Source organism: Diceros bicornis, chromosome 19 (assembly GCF_020826845.1).
Source record: "Diceros bicornis minor isolate mBicDic1 chromosome 19, mDicBic1.mat.cur, whole genome shotgun sequence".
NCBI lineage: Eukaryota > Metazoa > Chordata > Mammalia > Perissodactyla > Rhinocerotidae > Diceros > Diceros bicornis.
In genome coordinates, this window is record NC_080758.1 from 1,314,947 (window position 1) to 1,330,818 (window position 15,872).

Genomic DNA, 15,872 nt, shown 5'->3' on the forward strand with positions numbered 1-15,872 from the left:
AGAGCCACATCTGACTTCAGAACGGGTGCCCACTCACCTGGTCTCCCTTAGAACCTGCGGCTCCTCCCGGGCCCTGCAGCAGAGAGAAGGCTCAGCATTAGAGGAATTACAGGAATCCTTAAGGTGACCTGCTCCGAGTTGTGGACCCCGGAACGTGTATGCTGCCCACACAAGGGGCCACCGTGGAACAGGCTCCCTCCCCCAGGACACTCAGTCCCAGCGACAGACTGTGCTCTGTGTGCGTCCCTAAGTGTCTCAGGGGTCTTCCTGTAGACCCGCCTCGTCTTTTTAGGGATGCCACAGTGTCGCACCACTTGGGGTACCACAATGGTCTAACAGGCCTCTTCAGAGTTTGTAGTTCCAGTGAATTGGATATCTTTGCACACACAATCCTCGGATAATTTCACAAGAGTGGAATTGCCGAGTCAGAGCCAAAAGTGCATATGAATCATCTTCCCGGCGGACTGAGAGGTTAGGGGCATGTCTGGGAACTGGTAGGATCGCCCCTAAAACATTAAAATAAAAATTGTCCATTTGCTTAAGAGCAGCCTGAGTGAGAACCCACCTAAAGGGCAGAAGGTGGGGACTTCCCTTTGAGTCCAGTGTGCAGAGGGCAGGAGCGGGTGAGGGGCTGGGGGACCCAGTGCTGGCCCCACACCCCCACTGGGGACCGGCCAGCACCCAGGCGCCTCTCTCCACTGGCTCCAAGGCCCTGGCCTGGTTGGTGTGTCCCTGACCCCTGGAATTTCCTGCCCGGAGGCTGTCCCGGCACAAGCTGGTGGTTTCCATGGCCCCGTCACTGCCGGGGATGAAGGGGCATCTGGGACGTTGGCTCCTGGGCCTCCCTGTCTGCAGTGACGTCTGGAGGCAGATGTGGCCTTTGCAGGGTCTCGAGCGCACCTCTGAGGAGGGCTCTGTTGCTGCCCGGTGGGCAGGCGGCCACAGAAGGCACTAGGAATTCCCCAAGGACCTGGTGCAGTGCGGCTGAGCTGGGCAGAAGTGCACACTCAGACCCACAGCCTGCTCCCCGTGAACCAAGGCCGTGCCCTGGTCACCAGGCAACAAACAACCGACCTGGGGCCCTCTGTGCCCTGACTCACAGGACGATGGGGACCCCACAGTGAACCTACCGGCTGTTGTAAAACCACTAGGAAAGAGTCTTGAAAAGTTAGAAGCAGTGACAGTAGTTTAGGGCGATGGTTTTCACACTTATTTACAGCAACATCACCCCGCCAAGTCCAGCCAAGTCCATCCTCCGTGGAGTCCAACAGAGTGAGCAAAGGGCCGGGAGCTACTGCCCCTCCCCTCGGCCCCACAGGCCCCACAGAGCCTGAGCGTGCAGCTGCGGGGCACCGACAGTGTGCCATATGCCCCCAAGGGCCTCTGACGTAGGGCCCTCTGTCTGTATGTCCCGGGGGCTGTGGATGTGGGGCTAGGGCGCAGGGGTGGGACCCCCCTGCTGGGACTGCCACTTACCCGGTCACCTACGTCACCTCGGAGGCCTTGGGGGCCCGGCAGGCCAGGGTCTCCTATGCTGCCCTTCCGGCCCTACAGACAGGGACCCAGCTCATCAGCACCCACAAGAGAGCCCAGCGGGGACCCCGCCCCGAGCCCGGCTGGCCCACCTGGGGTCATTGGGCGCGAACCCTGACTCCAAATCTCACCCACCTGGAAACCTCGGACACCAGGGGCCCCAGGAGGGCCTTGTGGGCCCAGAGCCCCCTGAAAGACAAGGAAGGTGTGAGTCTAGCTCTGCTTCCTCCCGGGGGCTGGGCAGACACAGGAGCTGGTCCCCAGCCATCTGGCCCAGTTGCTGGGGACAGAGGTGGGGGGCTGTCCTAGGGGGCAGCTGAGGGGTCACAGAGGTCAGGCACATCCTCGGACCCCACGCATCAGCCAGGCTTGGTGCTGGGCATTGCGGCCCCACAGCTGGTGTCATCATATCTCCGTCTATGGTGGGGACACACGGAGTGGGAGCTTCCTCTGCACCCCCCAGGGCTCAGGTGAGCCGCTCCCCTCAGCCAGGCACCGTGGCTTCATTCCATCAGCACAGAGGTCTCAAGGACAGGACAGCTTGGGCCTGGCCCCCACCATCTCCTGGCTTTCATGGACTCCGCCCATGGATGCATCCAAAACGCCACCCCAGCCCACACAGAAACTGGGCCACGCTGAGGCGGCTCCGTGCCAATGCCCCCTCCCCAGACCGCGTCCCCCACTCACCGCTGAGCCCCTGTGGCCAGCCTCGCCGCGCTCCCCGGGCACACCAACGTCTCCCTATGCACAGGGAGGGGGTGATGTCAGCAGGGTCCACACACTCGGGGTCGGGGGGTGAGGGTGGTGGATACTTACAGGGATGCCGGGCTCCCCCGAGGGACCGGCCTCACCCAGCTCTCCAGCTCTTCCCTGCAGGGGAAGGGAGACCCTGAGTGTCCACCCACGTCCCCTCCGTCCAGGACCCAGGCGCTGGCCTCCCCTCCCCTGGGAGAAAGAAGCCACGTACCAGTTCTCCTTTCTCGCCCTTGGACCCTGCTCGTCCTGGGAGACCCTGTGGGACAGAGGTCAGGGGTCAGAGCTGCTGAGCCCATGGGCAGCAGCACACGGCCAGAGAGATCACCCTCAAATGGTGGGGCAGTGTCCTCCAGCCCTGCTGACCCCGGCGAGGGGCTCTGACCGCTTCCTCGGCCTCGATGCAGAGACCCTTGCATGAGTCTCCATTCAGGGACCCACGGGAGACACCCCCATTCTGGGAACACCCCCTGGCACAGTTCCCAGGACCACTACAGAAAGCCCCTTGCACTCACCGGCAGCCCGTTGGGACCTTTCTCTCCCGGGGCACCATTGCGACCAGCCTCTCCCTACAGGAGATTGTAGGGGAGGGGGTACTGAGGCCTCAGAGGCTGAACTCCCTGCAGACCCCTCCTCCCCCAGAGGCGCCAGCTGAGTACCAACCTTCTCGCCATCAAGTCCTGGAACGCCGTCCCGGCCGTCCTTGCCTGGCATGCCCTGGGGACAGAGGACAGTGTAAGGCCAGGCAGGCAGTGTGTCCGTGCTCCCTGCTCCTCCCCATTCCTGTCACCCTCCAGGCCCCCCCTCCAGGCAGCAACCTTCCCCATCCCTCCCCACCCTGCACTGGGCCTGCACCTCCTGGGCCAGAGGACCCCCAGTGCCCTGGGATGTCTGTGGTCTCACGGCTCAGTGGCCACGTGGCAACCTGTGCTGCAGGTGAGGGAGCATGGGTGCATGAAGGGGGGTGCCTGTTTGAGCCCTTGCACCGCCCTCCACATCTGCCCAGACTCATCACAGCACCCCCAGGGAAGCTCTGTTGTGGCCTGTTTTACAGATGGAGAAATTGAGGTTTGGGAGCCAGGATTTGGGCCCAGGCCTGCCTAATCCCACACTCTTGACTAATTCCAGAAATGAGGACACAGCCAAGTGCTGGGAAGGTGGCAGGAGAGCAGACGGTCCCCCTGCATTCTCCCTCCTTCAGCCCTGCCTCCCCATCCCAGGCCGTCCTACACAGACAGGGACACCCAGGGGCCTGTCCTCTAGGGCCACAGTGGGGAGGGGCCCAGAGGGGCCAGGAGGGAGTGTGGGTCCAGGCTGAGGATGGGCATGTAGCAGGGACGAGGGGGCACGGGTAGGGAGGGTGGGTGCCCTGGGGCCCTCAGAATGCTTGTACCTGTGCCCACGGGGCTACCCCACCTGCCCTCACGTCTCATGTGCCCCTGGAACGCAGATGAGCTCAAGCCGAGACCCTCTACCTCTGCATAGTTGGGAGGGCAACGGTCTTCAGGCCATGCAAAATGACAGTGGGGTCTGTTCAAGCACTATTGCTATTTCCAGACGCAACAGCAGAGCATGAAACCGAGTGAGGGCCACACACCAGTGAAGCTGCCTGTGCGCAGCCCAGGACCGTGGAAGGAGAATGACCCCCCGGGGGAAGCAGTTGCAGCGGATGGGAAACCCGGTGACACCGGCGTCTGCACAGCAGTACTCACCGGCTCTCCAACCGGCCCGGCCATTCCGGGGATGCCTTTGAGACCAGGTCTGCCCTAAAAGACACACAAGGACCGCAGGTGGGAGCGTGAGGGGGGCTCGGGTGGGAGCTGTAGACGCACCCAGTGCCCATCTTAGGATCCCGTGGACTCTGCAGCATCGCACAGCCACCTCATGGACCTCTGGCTGCTAGGTTCAGTCCAGGGGGAAGACAAGCTTGGTTTGGGGGCATCCGCAGGCAAATGCCAGTTTGGGGACGGTCCCTTCAGTTCATTTCATGAGATGCTTGATCGTCTCTCGGCTTTACTCGTGTTCACTTGCTCAGCCCGAGAGTGGCTTTCTCTGTTCATCCATTTCACAGCACAAGGCCAAGCACGACCGCCCAGGTCCTCTCCATATGTGTGCATCAGTGGCCAGAATTTGCACCCAGGAGTCAGGTCCTACAGTCCCTGCCTGCCCAGCTGCTCTGGAGGGGAGCTTGTCAGACGACGGCAGCTTGAAGGAGCCACCGGGGAAATGGGGGCCTGGCTGTGGGAGAAGAGCCTGGGGCAGGAGAGTGCTGGGGACCCCTCCAGGCCAGGCCCAGCACATGTCCAGTGGTCACCTCCACCCACCCCTCATCCCCCTGGCAGGTGCCGTCTGCACGTTCTCCCCCTCCCTGTAGATCAGGTTCTTCCACTTACGAGGTCACCTTTGGGGCCGCGGAACCCCTCTGGGCCTCTCTCGCCTCTGTCACCCTGAAATGACAAGGGGGGAGAGGGTCAGAGTTAACAACAGGAAGAAAGTGGGGGAGCTGGTCTGAGGTGTGACTGGCCCGGGTCAGCCCTGGAAGTGGTCAGAGGTGGCGGGACTGATGCTGCTGACGGTGGCAGAGGCCAGAGGGGCGCTAACTGCACCTCACTGTACGTCCAGAAAGAGAAAAAATGCAAATCTCCGCAAAGGACAGACAGACTCCTTCGGTAAACTCGCCTCCTCAGGGGTGCCTGCCGGCGTGTGCCACATGTGCCCCCCAGCTGAGCCCACGGCTACCTGCCCAGGTGTGCCCACAGGACAGCTCAGCCCCAGGAGGGGGCAGCAAAGCCCAGAGGGGTTGGGGGAGGTATCCGAGTGAGGAAGAGGGAAGGGGACAGAGAGCCTGGGCCTGCCCGGGGCCACCCTTCACCCCAGACACACACATACCACTTTCCCAGGGGCTCCTGGGATTCCGGGGGGCCCTCGGAATCCGATGGGACCCTGTGGAGGAGAGGGGGGCATCTGGGGCCTCCCGTCTGAAGCCTGGCCAGCATCCCCCAGAAGACCCAGCTCCTTCTGGAGGGGCCCTGCTGTGAGCACCCCTACCTGAGCACCCCCGCAGCAGGCCCCTCCCCAATTAGCCACCCAGCGCTCCCCAAGCCCCTGTCCCCCTCCTGCCTTTGCCAAGGCTTCCCCTTCTGTCCCCCACTTGCCCCTCCCTATCCCCTTGGGCCTAAGCCACAACAGCCTTCGTAGACCTCAGTTTTGGGAACCATGCGAGGGAGTGGAGGCCCAGAGGCAGCCTTGCCAAGATCACACCGTCCGCCTACAGCCACAGGTGACGACCAGCACTCATGGGGCCCATCTGACATCTGGAATGGCCCCCCAACCGCCTGGGCTGACTTCAGGCTGGCCCACAGCCCCCAAGGGGCTGGGCTAGGTGGGGGCCAGCAGACTTACCCGGTCCCCGGGGGGCCCGAGCGTCCCTGGCAGTCCTCGTAGCCCCCGAGGGCCCTGCGGAGAGAGAGCTGAAGATTCAGGGCCCGAGCCAGCAGCCGCCAGGGACTCACAGCCCCTGGGAGCCACCAAGGGGCCCTGGTGTCTTCCCAGAAGCCCTTGGCCTCCCCTCAGGCCCCAGAGGGGTGATGGGGGCCACCACCCTGGGATCAGCTGCCTGGTGGAGGCAGGACCCCAGCCTGGTTCCCGTCGTGGGTGTTGGTGGACTGTCCCCTGCAGCCCTGAGCTGCCCAAGGGGGTGGCTGTCCAAGGGGCTCCCATCCTGCATCCGCACCCCTGTCCAGCCTCCCACCACTTACCTGCAGCCCCACGGTGCCCGGGATGCCGGCGGGCCCAGGGGGGCCAGGGTCACCCTGCAGCGGAGGCAGAGAAAGTGGTGGTAATCAAGTGGGCCCGGAGGTCTCCCAGGACCTTTCATGCCCACTGGTCCCCCAACCCGTGCCTGTGTAGTGGGAGGCGTTGCCCCACTTCACAGCTGAGCCTTGGAGGCTGAGGGGGCACGTGGCCTCTGTTCCGGCAAGGGCCCCACCCCTTCCCAGACGCCTCCTCCTGGCTGGCGTGGGCCCCCTCTGCTGGGCACTCCCTCCAGCCACACCCCATTCCTTCCATGGGGCAGGGCAGCAGGGACCACTGGGGGACATTTCAGGCTGAGGCCAACCTTCTGTGGTCACCAGTGGGGCCCACTCAAGCTCAGGGCGCTTCCATGAGGCCAGGCAAGCAGGAGTCTGTGCCGGCTCTGCCCAGCCAGGCCCCGCCAGGGAGGCGTGTGTGCCAGCTGCTCAATCAGGGTGTGCCCGCCATGAGGCTGGCACCCCTCACTCCTCCACCGGAGTCCCAGCCCCCAGAAGTGCCCGTCCCTCCCTGCAGCCACTGCCTGGGCCAGCAGCCCCGACATGCCGGCCCGTGACACCCCACGCTCACCTTCTCCCCATCCTTGCCGACTTCTCCTTGATCTCCTTTGTAGCCCGTGGGTCCCTGGAAGCCAGTGGTGGGTGATGAGTCACAGCCCCACCCCCAAGAGGCCTGAATAAAGGCCCCATGGCCCGCCAGCCCGGGTGGGGAAACCGAGGCCTAGTTGGGAGGGGGCAGGGCTGGGCCAGGGAAGGTGGTTGGGGGCCTGATGCCAGCTCTCTGCTGAGCCCTTTCTCAATGCCTCCCAGTTCCAGGGGCCACGCCAGCTCTCAGCGGGTCACCAGTGTTGAGGGGGGATGGGGACAGAGCCAGGACCCCAGGAAGGGCGGAGGCCAGCCCCCTTTCTTCCTGTGACAACCCTGGAACCAGGGCAGGCTTTCTGGACCCCCATCCTCCCCCCACCGGCTCTCACAGCTGGGGCCAGGCTGCCTCCCGAGGGGCGTGAAGCTGGGCTCAGGTCTGAGTCACCCCATGGCTGCTGCTCACCTTGAACCCTGGCATTCCTGGGGGCCCAGGGGGGCCTGGTGGGCAGATGGCTGGGCACTGTTGGAAAACAGAGTGGTCAGCCCCCTCCCAGACAAAAAGGGCCGGATGGCAGCTCTGAGCAGGACCCTGATGCCTAGGTAGCACCCAGGAGCCCTGAGATGGGCCTTTCCACACGGGCAAAGGGGACCTCGGGCCACACCGGGGCCCCAGACAGGGTTTCATTCATACTGGCCGCAGGGCGGCAAGGCGCTGTCCAGAGCCAGACCTTGGCCGCCTAGCCCACACAGCCTCCTCCTCACAGCCCGGCTCCAATTTCTCAGCTCCAGTGTGGACGCCGGGTTCAAAGCAGCCATTCAGCACGGTGGCTGTTGGCCTCACAAAGGGGCCTTCATCCCATGCCCCAGCTCCCCGCAGCGAGCTTCAGGCTGGCTTCTCCTCCAGGCACAAATGTGCTCTAGGAAGGGATGTGTCCCTCAGGCACAGACTGGATGCTCCCAGGCCTGGGATGGCGTGAGGATTCTAGATCGTTCCACCGCTGATCTGGCACAGAGCTAGTGCCGTCAACCTCCTCCCCAGCCGCTCCTGCCCGGCCCGTCATGAGGGGCCCAGCCATTCTCATTCTGGGAGATCCCTACACTCCCTCTGGGACACCAACCCGTCAAGCGCTTGGGACATGGGGTGGGGGCGAGAAGAGCTGGCAGACAGCAGCAGTGGGCGAGCCAGAATGGGCCGAGTTCTTCCTTCAAGAGCACAACACCCCTCCTCCGTGAAGCCAGGGCCTGACCCAGTCCACGGCCGCACAGAGCAGAGAAACAGACCTGGGGCCGCCCCAGTTACTGGTTTTTTTTTACACGAGCAACAAAGCTCAAAGACCAAAGGAAGAGTGAGTCTCAGACTTGAGTCCGGAATCTTCTGCGATGGGGAAACATTCTGTCTGCACCAGCCAGTGCGGCCGCCACTCGCCACGTGCGGCTGAGAGCACACGGAGTGTGGATTTGATTTTGCTTAATTCAGATTCACGCAGCTGCACATGGGCCATGCAGGGGGACAGTGCAGGGCCTGGCGGTGGCAGAGGTGGGGCAGGGAGGGCGGGGGAGGCTGTGCCTGGAGGGGGTGTGCCTGCATGGAGCCTGTCCCTTGGGAGCCCCCATCCCTGCCTTCCTGCGGGTAGGGAACAGGCCCCTCCCCAGACAGTCCCTGAGGCTGCAGATGGAGCCAGAGCCCCTCCCACCAAGGCAGGCACCCGCCCCCCTTCACAAACGGCTGTGCGTGCCCACCTGAAGGTCAGTAGCGCCTTCGGGGAGGACCCCTGGCTGCCCCTAGAACAGAGATGGCTGACTTTGACACCACCCACCTGCCCACCCCCTCCCTCGCCCTCCCTGCCACCCACCACCCTGGGACCACCAGGGGACTGGGGGCCCTTCATCCCCCAAGGGGCATGTTCTAGGCCTCCTCCCCAAGTGGACAGTGCCAGGCGCTGCTGGCCCATCTGCTAGGCACGTGACAATGACAGAAACCACCTGTCCTTGGGGCAGGGTGCCCACCTGGCCTGAGCCCTATCCCCAAGTCGGCTGACCTCTGCTTCAGCCCTGGACTCGGCCCATGTCTGGGGAGTGGAGCCGGGAGGGGGCTGGGGTGGCCCTGGGACAGAGGTGTCAAGCCCACCATGCAGTCATCCATGCCCCACACGTCCCCTGAGAAGCTCTGGAGCCCCCTGCCCAGTACTTACAGGGGGTCCCGGAGGTCCTGGGGGGCCAGGGAGGCCTGGAAGTCCAGAGGGTCCCTGGGGGGGATTATGGCTTAGATGGAGCAGGACCAGCCCCCAGCTGAGGTGAGGTGACCAGCCACTTCCAGAGAAAAGCCTCCCTTCTGAACTGCGCCCTATGGGGACACGCCCAGTCCACCCACCTCCCCCCGCCCCCGGCTTTTGCTAGCGTCCTCTGTGCCCCTGAGGTCTGGTCTGTCCTAGTCCCTGGATATCAGCCAGGGCTTCCATCAAGGCCCACCAGGAAAGGAAAGTGGGGGAGGCAGGGGGGAGGAGAACGGAGTGAGGGAGGAGGGAAGGGAGGAGGGGAGGGGGAGGGTAGCCCCTAGAGGGTGAATCAGGAGAGTCTCTGGGGCGCCTGCTCCACCTGGTGGGGGGAAGTCTGGGGCAGCCACTCACCGGGGGCCCGCGGAGGCCGAGTCCACCTGGGAGGCCACTCACCCCTGCCTCTCCCTGGGGGAGGTAAGGAAGTGAGAGATGGGGGGTCTGCACCCAAGGAGCTCTGGGGATCCTGGGGAGTTCATACCCTACTCCCAGATCCCCATGCAGGGCCAGTCTGCCCACTCTGAAGGGACAGGGACTGCAGGTGAGGGGTCAGGTCACTGCCCCTGAGGAGCCCCGCCCCAGCCCTGGTTTGGGTCCTGGCAGCCAGGTTGGCTCTGGGTGTGGAGGACACACTAGGGTGGGGGCCACGAGGACTGTCGTTACTCACAGGGGGTCCGGGGAGGCCTTTGCCCTGCAAAGCCAAGTATGGAGTCAGATCTTGCTGGGGCCAGGAGGGAGTCTGCCCACCACCCCACCCTTTCCCTCAAGATGGTCAGATGGGTCCTGGGGGAAGAGCGCCCAGTGCAGGAGACCCTCCCCTGGGGAGAGGGCACAGCCTAGATGGCGCCCCAGGACCCCAGCCCAGGCACCAGCCTCCAGGAGAGGCTCCTGGAGGACACACCACCCTGGTTGGACCTCAGACGCCCACTGAGAGGAGAGACGGTACTCACCCCCAGCCCGGGCGGCCCTGGGGGTCCCAGGTTTCCCTGTGGAAGGACACAGGCGTCAGGAGCGGGCTGGGCCCATGCATACTCGCCTGTTTGCAAACTCGTTCTCCTCCCTCCCAAGTCCATCCTACAGCTCCTTTCAGGGGGGTCCCCACTTTACAGAAGACCGAGATGGGGTGGGGGGACCTCTGATGCCCCAGTGGTCTGGGACGGCTCTTTTGCCAACAATCCTGCCTAGAAAAAGCCAGAAAAGGTCTTTTCCCAGGAGTGCTGCTGGAAACATGTGGAAAGAAGCAGCACATGCGCCGGGTGGGCCTCCAGGAAGGCCCAGCACCAGGGCTGACCTGAGCCACGCAGAAGTGCCCCGTGTCTGTCTCCTCCAGGAAGCCCTCCAGTTAACCCACCTCAGAGGTCACTGAGACCTCCGACCTCCCACAATAAGGAGCCCGGAACCTCAGGCAGCCCAGTCTTCCTGCTTCCTTGCATCCCAAAGACAGCGTCCTTGCACCCTGTGCCCCCTGCCCTCCCGCGCCCTCCACCCTGCTGCAGGGCAAGTCCTCCCCTCCTGCGTCCCTACCTGGCCAGGCTCCCTGCAGAAAGCCTGGAGCTAGCCCACCCTCCCCCACTCCTCCCACCCCTCAGCACCAAAGGACCCGCTGGCTGCAGGCAGTCACTCTTGCCCTTGTTTCCAACTCAGAACTCCCACCGGTGAGGTCCCAAAGGCAGGGCCGTGTCCTTGTGGCCCCCCATCTGGCCTCCCTGCCCTCTGCACCCCCAGAGAGGACCGTGGGGGGACAGTCACATCTCGCAGGGAGGAAAGTTGGGTTCAGCTTGTACTCAGAAACCACGAGAGAGAAATCCTTCCTGAAGAGGGTCAGTCAGGAGGTGGTTTCAGTGGATGATGGTCAGACCTAGGGGACAGGCTGGGTGGCGTGGGCCCCCCAGGTGGACACAGAGAGGGGTGGCAGTTCACTGGGGGAGGAGGACACTTGGGGCCGGTCACCCCCAACCACACCAGCCTCCCCACCAAGGTCTGAATGCCAGGACAACTCTGATCAGAGATGGGTGTGGGACAGGGCACCACGGCACAGGGGACCATGACCAGTGGCCACCCTGTGCCCACCTGCCCTCTTGCCCCCTCCACCACACCACATGGCGAGGCCCAGCTGGTCCCAGTCCTGGCAGCGGCCCTCAGAACCACCAGCCCCATGCCTTGTGGACAGAGGGCCCTTACCTTGAACCTGAACTGAAGCCACTTGACAACGTGGTTTGGGCACTTACCCGTTCTCCAGGGGCACCCTTGGGTCCAGGGGGTCCATCATGCCCAGTCAGACCCTGGGGAGGGAGACGAAGGGAGGGCTCGAGGGGTCACAGGGAAGGATATGCCCCTCACAGGGGGAAGATCAAGCCAGGGCCCTTCCCTAACTAAACTGAGTCCAGAGAGGCCTCAGGACCTTTGGGTCTGGTACCTTCCTCTTCTGGCCCCGCCCACTGTCCAACTAGTGTGCCCAGGGGCTCCGGGTGGAGGCAGGGCAGCCAGTGACCAGAGCTTCTGCTGGAGTTAGCAGCCCAGCAGGCAGGAGAATTCACTCCTCAGAGCCGGCGCCAGTCCTCACAAAACCCGCTGGTCCTGAGCCCAGGCCTTGAGCCCCTGATGACCCATGAGGTGGCCTGGGGCTAGGAGGGGCCTGGATAATGGGCATTTGTTCCCAGATAAGCAAGAGCTGGTGAGACTTCCACCTCTACTGTGGGCTGGCTCTGTCCTCTGCCAGCCACCTTGGCCAGACACTAACAGGTCTGGGATGAAGGCCAAGGGACCCCTGCTGGGGGACATCCGGAGACTCTGGGGACTGGGCTTCCTGCTTGAGCAGGCCCAGCTGGAGAACAGCAATTACCTGACTCCAGGCTGGGAGGGGAATGGGGGGGTCGCGGGGTGTGGGAAGGGAGGGGTCTCAGGGGAGGGGGAGGGGAGGGACCTCTGGGGAGGGGGAGGGTAGGGGGCTCTGGGGAGGGCAGCACACTCACGTCCACCCCGGGCAGGCCTGGCAGCCCGGCCTCTCCTGGTTTCCCTGGCTTCCCCGGAGCTCCTTTTGGTCCCTGTGTGTGGCGGGGTGGGGGGGGTGGGAAGAGCAGAGGCGTGAGGGAAGGTGGGCCGGGAGCCTTGGCCTTCACGGAGAAGAAAGGTGTTTTCCAGCAGGGGCACCACCAGCAATCCGAGATGGGTGCCTCTCCACCAGAGGCCCAGCCCTGCCTGTGGTCCTGCAGACCCGAACTCAGCTGGGGCTTACCCACCCACCCCTCCCTGGGGCTGCCCGCTCCAGCTGACCGCCCTCACTCAGTCACATCTGTGGGACGTTCACCTGGACCCTTGGTTCAGCTGGTCGCCTCAGCCTCCCCAGCTAAGGATGGGTGGGTCGTCCTGTGGGACCCCCAGTGAGCCCAACGACCCTTAACTCCTGGGCCTGAACAGCTCCGTGAGGGCTCGCTTGTGGGACCTCTGACTGTCTGGCCGTGCAGGGCTGTATGGACCCCTCCCCTGGCCTGCCTGGGCGCTGGCCCAAAGAAAGCTTCAAAGCCAGACCCTGCCCAGAGACACTGAATCCCACGCAGTCTCCTCCCACCCCTTCCTGGCCCAGCACAGTGTGGTGGGAAGGGGTGTCAATGATCCCTCTGTTCTAGGCCCACCCCCCCTCCAGACGGGAAGGGGCTGCCTCTCCGCCCACCGCAGCCTGGACACTCACCGGGGGCCCAGGCAGACCTGGAGGGCCAACTTCTCCCTGTAGAGGAGGAGACACCCACAAGTGACCGAGAGTCCCCTGGAAACCCCACCCCAGGAGAGAGCTGGGCCCCAGAGGCCCCAGGAGACAAGGTGGGAGCCCCTCACCCCTCGTCCACACCTAGGGGCACCTCTTCTCCAGGGCCAGGTGCAGAGGCAGTGGCGGGGAAGTGGTGAGCTTGACAGATGGGCCTGCAAGGCCCACACAGCTTTTGGGGACCACTTTGAGGTCACAGGGACAAACCCCAGAGACGAAGGGAACACGTCATAGAGCCCCTCCCCTCCACCCACACGAAAAACTTCAGCAGGCGGGCTGAGAGGCCTCCTGCTCCACCTGGTCGGAGGTGGCATCCCCCAAGACGCGCAGAGCAGCAGGAAGAGACCCCAGCCTCCCCCACACGCCCTGTCGTGACCACTATGCCTGAAATCCTTTAACCGAGGCTTCCAGGCTAAGTTTTAAGTGGAAGTGTTCCCAGAAGGAACTATTCAGCTTGGCTCCCATCAGCCTGGGAGCCCTGGGGCGCCAGGTGCCCAGCCCCCACAGGAGGTGGGGAGGAGGGAGGCTGCCCTGAGCGACAGCCCTGAGAAGGGTGGAGGGAGGCTCAGGCCTGGGCAGGGTTTGGGGACTCCCCAGGAGGCTGAAGACCGGTGTGGGGGGCTGCACCTAGGGAGCAATATGGGTGAGGAGAGGCCTTGGGAGGGTCCTCCGCCATCCATGGAGGTGGCTGAATGGGGGACTTTCACCCCAGACGGTCCCCAGGGGACAGCTGCAGGATTTCAGCTGCCTCCCCATGTTGCGTGGCCCACACTTGGACTGGGGCACCCACGGAGGATGCCATCTCTGGGGCAGAGCCAGCCTCCAAGCCCCCTCCAAGGCTTGCTCCAGCCCCCAGCAGCCCCCAACAAGACCCACCCAGAGGGACAGGCCCCACACCTCCACCCGCAAACCCCCAGAATACAGGAGCACGGGCCCCTCCATTTCCAGTCCAAAGACCACCATGCAGCCCCCCAAGTGCTCTGGGGATGCAGTCCCCGTGGGGTGTGCCCCAAGTAGGAACAGGGGTCATCTTTGTCCTGTTCCACACCCCACAAGGGGTGCTGGCTCGTCACCTGACATCGCCCAGCCCTCGGAGGTAGACTTAGTGTTTCCTCCATCAGTCCTGGGGGCTCAGGGAGGTTGGGGCCAGAGCTGAAACCCCACAGAACCCACCCCGCCCTTCCCACCCCTCAAACTCACGTCAATGCCGTCCTTGCCCGGCTTCCCAGGTGGCCCTTGTGGGCCAGGGGGGCCTCGAGGTCCCATTTTCTGAAAATGGAGAAATGTCATTAGGCAGCTGCGCCCCACCCCCACCCCCTGTCCTGTGGGGTTAGTACCCCTGGTTGGCTCAGGTCAGCCCAATGAAGTGTCCCCTCTTCCTGGTCCCCGGCACTGAGGCCTGTCACGGGGCCTTGATGCCGGCCCGCCTCAGAGACCCCCGCAGCAATATCTATGCTGCTCGCTTGTTCAGCCAGGAGGGGCTGAAGCCCGCCCGGCAGGGAGCTGGTGGGAACAAAGGCGACATTGTGCGTCCCTGGTGGCGGCAGCAGTGCCGGCAGCAGCCGGGCCCCAGTCAGGCGAGGACGGGGCGGCCTCCTGGGCTCATCCTCAAGGTGTCCTGGCGTCTGTGGGGGCTTAGCCGAGCGACTATGACTCTGCACCCCTGGCAGGAAGGTGGGCTATGGGGTGACAAGGCTGCACCGGCTGTCCCCAAGCACCCACGGTGTCCCGGCCTCACTCACTGGCCCAGGGTGCCTGGGGTGGGAGGTCGTCCCCTGGCTGCACTGCTTGACATCTGAACTCAGAGCCCCGGACCCCCACCCCGGGCCGCTGTTCTCCTGTGTGAGCCCAGCGCGCCCGTGGCCCCGTGCTCACCTGTGCCTCTGTCATGGTCGTGGCCAGGAGCTGCCCCAGCAGGAGCAGGGCCAGGGAGGGGGCTCCAGCCATGGCTGCACTCGCGATCTGAGCCTTGCCGGCAGCGGTGTCTGGGCTCGGGGCTCAGCAGGCGGGGCGGGCGGTGGGCTGGATGCCAGTTCCCGCCCCGCCAGCCTGCACACAAGCCCCCCATTCAGCTGGGCCCACCTGGGAGGGTGGGGGCTCCCCTGCTGCCTCGCGCCTCCCTGCTGAGCCAGGCAGGGGGAAAAAGAAGCCCAGTGGCATTTTTTTGGCCAGTCTCTGAGTTAAAATTATCCCAGGACTGGTGAGTTACACACATACACCTTTTAGCAAAAAAGAAAGGCGCTCTTTTCTCCCCTTGCCCCTCGCCCCGGTGTGGAGAGGGAAGAATCCCACAGTGAAGGGCTCCTTTGGAGAAGGGGCAGCCCTAGTCCTGGAAATGGGGTGCAGAAGTTGCATACCCCTCCCCAGGGTCCTGAGTGGGACCCAGGAAGCCACTGAGAGAGGGTGAGCATCCCTGTGCCAGGGGCAGACAGGGCCCACCACAGCCCTGGCTCCCGCCTCAAGGACCTGCCCCAGGGAAGAGTCTAGGGCCATGCCTGCTGGGCCGGAACACCTCCCACTTTCAGGGTCCCCACCCCAAACTCTAAGTGTACTGTGTGGTCCGTCTACGTCAGCCACCACCAGCAAAGGCCGGATTCTCACCCAGCACCCCCCACCCCGAGAAAGAGCAAGGTGGTGGCCCTGGCCAAGAGGGAGGGAGCACCACCATGACCCTGGGGCCTGAGCGGCACTATGATGAAGTCCGAGGCTGATGGGGGCAGCTCCTGTGTCCCACAAACCATGGGCAGCTAGCTGTGGGGTCGCAGCTTTGCACAAGCTGTGCTTCACCCTGAGGGGCAGGGGAACATCAGGGTAAAGGGCACCACCCAGGGCCAGGACGCCTCGATGGCCACCCTAGGGGGCTCTCAAACATCCAGGCCACCACACAGCCCATCAAACGTGCCGAGTCCCAGCCTCACCCCAGGTGTCCGAATCTTCAGAATTCCTTGGGAAACGCTGCTTTGGGATTACAGGACGCTGCGTGAGCTTTGTTTCTGCAGGTGGGAACTCAGGACCCCAGAGATGACGTGAACATGGAGGGAGGGAGTGGATGGAAGAGGACAGGCAGGGAGGCCAGTGGCCCCTCAGGAAGCTCACTTCACTACTGGGTGGCACCGTGGCTCCCTCAGGCCTGGCCACACCCTCAGGTGGGAGGTGTGT

General features: G+C 64.0%; 1 protein-coding gene across 1 annotated transcript in view; it reads right to left on the reverse strand.

Moving 5' to 3' along the window:
• Positions 1–14,660, reverse strand: part of COL9A3 (collagen type IX alpha 3 chain) — a 22,794-nt gene extending 8,134 nt beyond the window's left edge. The window contains exons 1-26 of the mRNA XM_058563405.1: positions 14,589–14,660; positions 14,051–14,392; positions 13,914–13,982; positions 12,642–12,677; positions 11,926–11,997; positions 11,182–11,235; positions 9,904–9,939; positions 9,621–9,644; positions 9,308–9,361; positions 8,873–8,926; positions 8,421–8,462; positions 7,144–7,200; positions 6,667–6,720; positions 6,045–6,098; positions 5,689–5,742; positions 5,176–5,229; positions 4,680–4,733; positions 3,999–4,052; positions 2,950–3,003; positions 2,802–2,855; positions 2,501–2,545; positions 2,350–2,403; positions 2,221–2,274; positions 1,669–1,722; positions 1,477–1,548; positions 38–73 (exon numbers count right to left, since the gene is read on the reverse strand). Coding sequence (XP_058419388.1) covers positions 38–73; positions 1,477–1,548; positions 1,669–1,722; positions 2,221–2,274; positions 2,350–2,403; positions 2,501–2,545; positions 2,802–2,855; positions 2,950–3,003; positions 3,999–4,052; positions 4,680–4,733; positions 5,176–5,229; positions 5,689–5,742; positions 6,045–6,098; positions 6,667–6,720; positions 7,144–7,200; positions 8,421–8,462; positions 8,873–8,926; positions 9,308–9,361; positions 9,621–9,644; positions 9,904–9,939; positions 11,182–11,235; positions 11,926–11,997; positions 12,642–12,677; positions 13,914–13,982; positions 14,051–14,392; positions 14,589–14,660 — 1,659 coding nt within the window. The remainder of the gene's footprint in view (positions 1–37; positions 74–1,476; positions 1,549–1,668; positions 1,723–2,220; positions 2,275–2,349; positions 2,404–2,500; positions 2,546–2,801; positions 2,856–2,949; positions 3,004–3,998; positions 4,053–4,679; positions 4,734–5,175; positions 5,230–5,688; positions 5,743–6,044; positions 6,099–6,666; positions 6,721–7,143; positions 7,201–8,420; positions 8,463–8,872; positions 8,927–9,307; positions 9,362–9,620; positions 9,645–9,903; positions 9,940–11,181; positions 11,236–11,925; positions 11,998–12,641; positions 12,678–13,913; positions 13,983–14,050; positions 14,393–14,588) is intronic.
• Between the last annotated feature and the right edge of the window lie 1,212 nt (positions 14,661–15,872).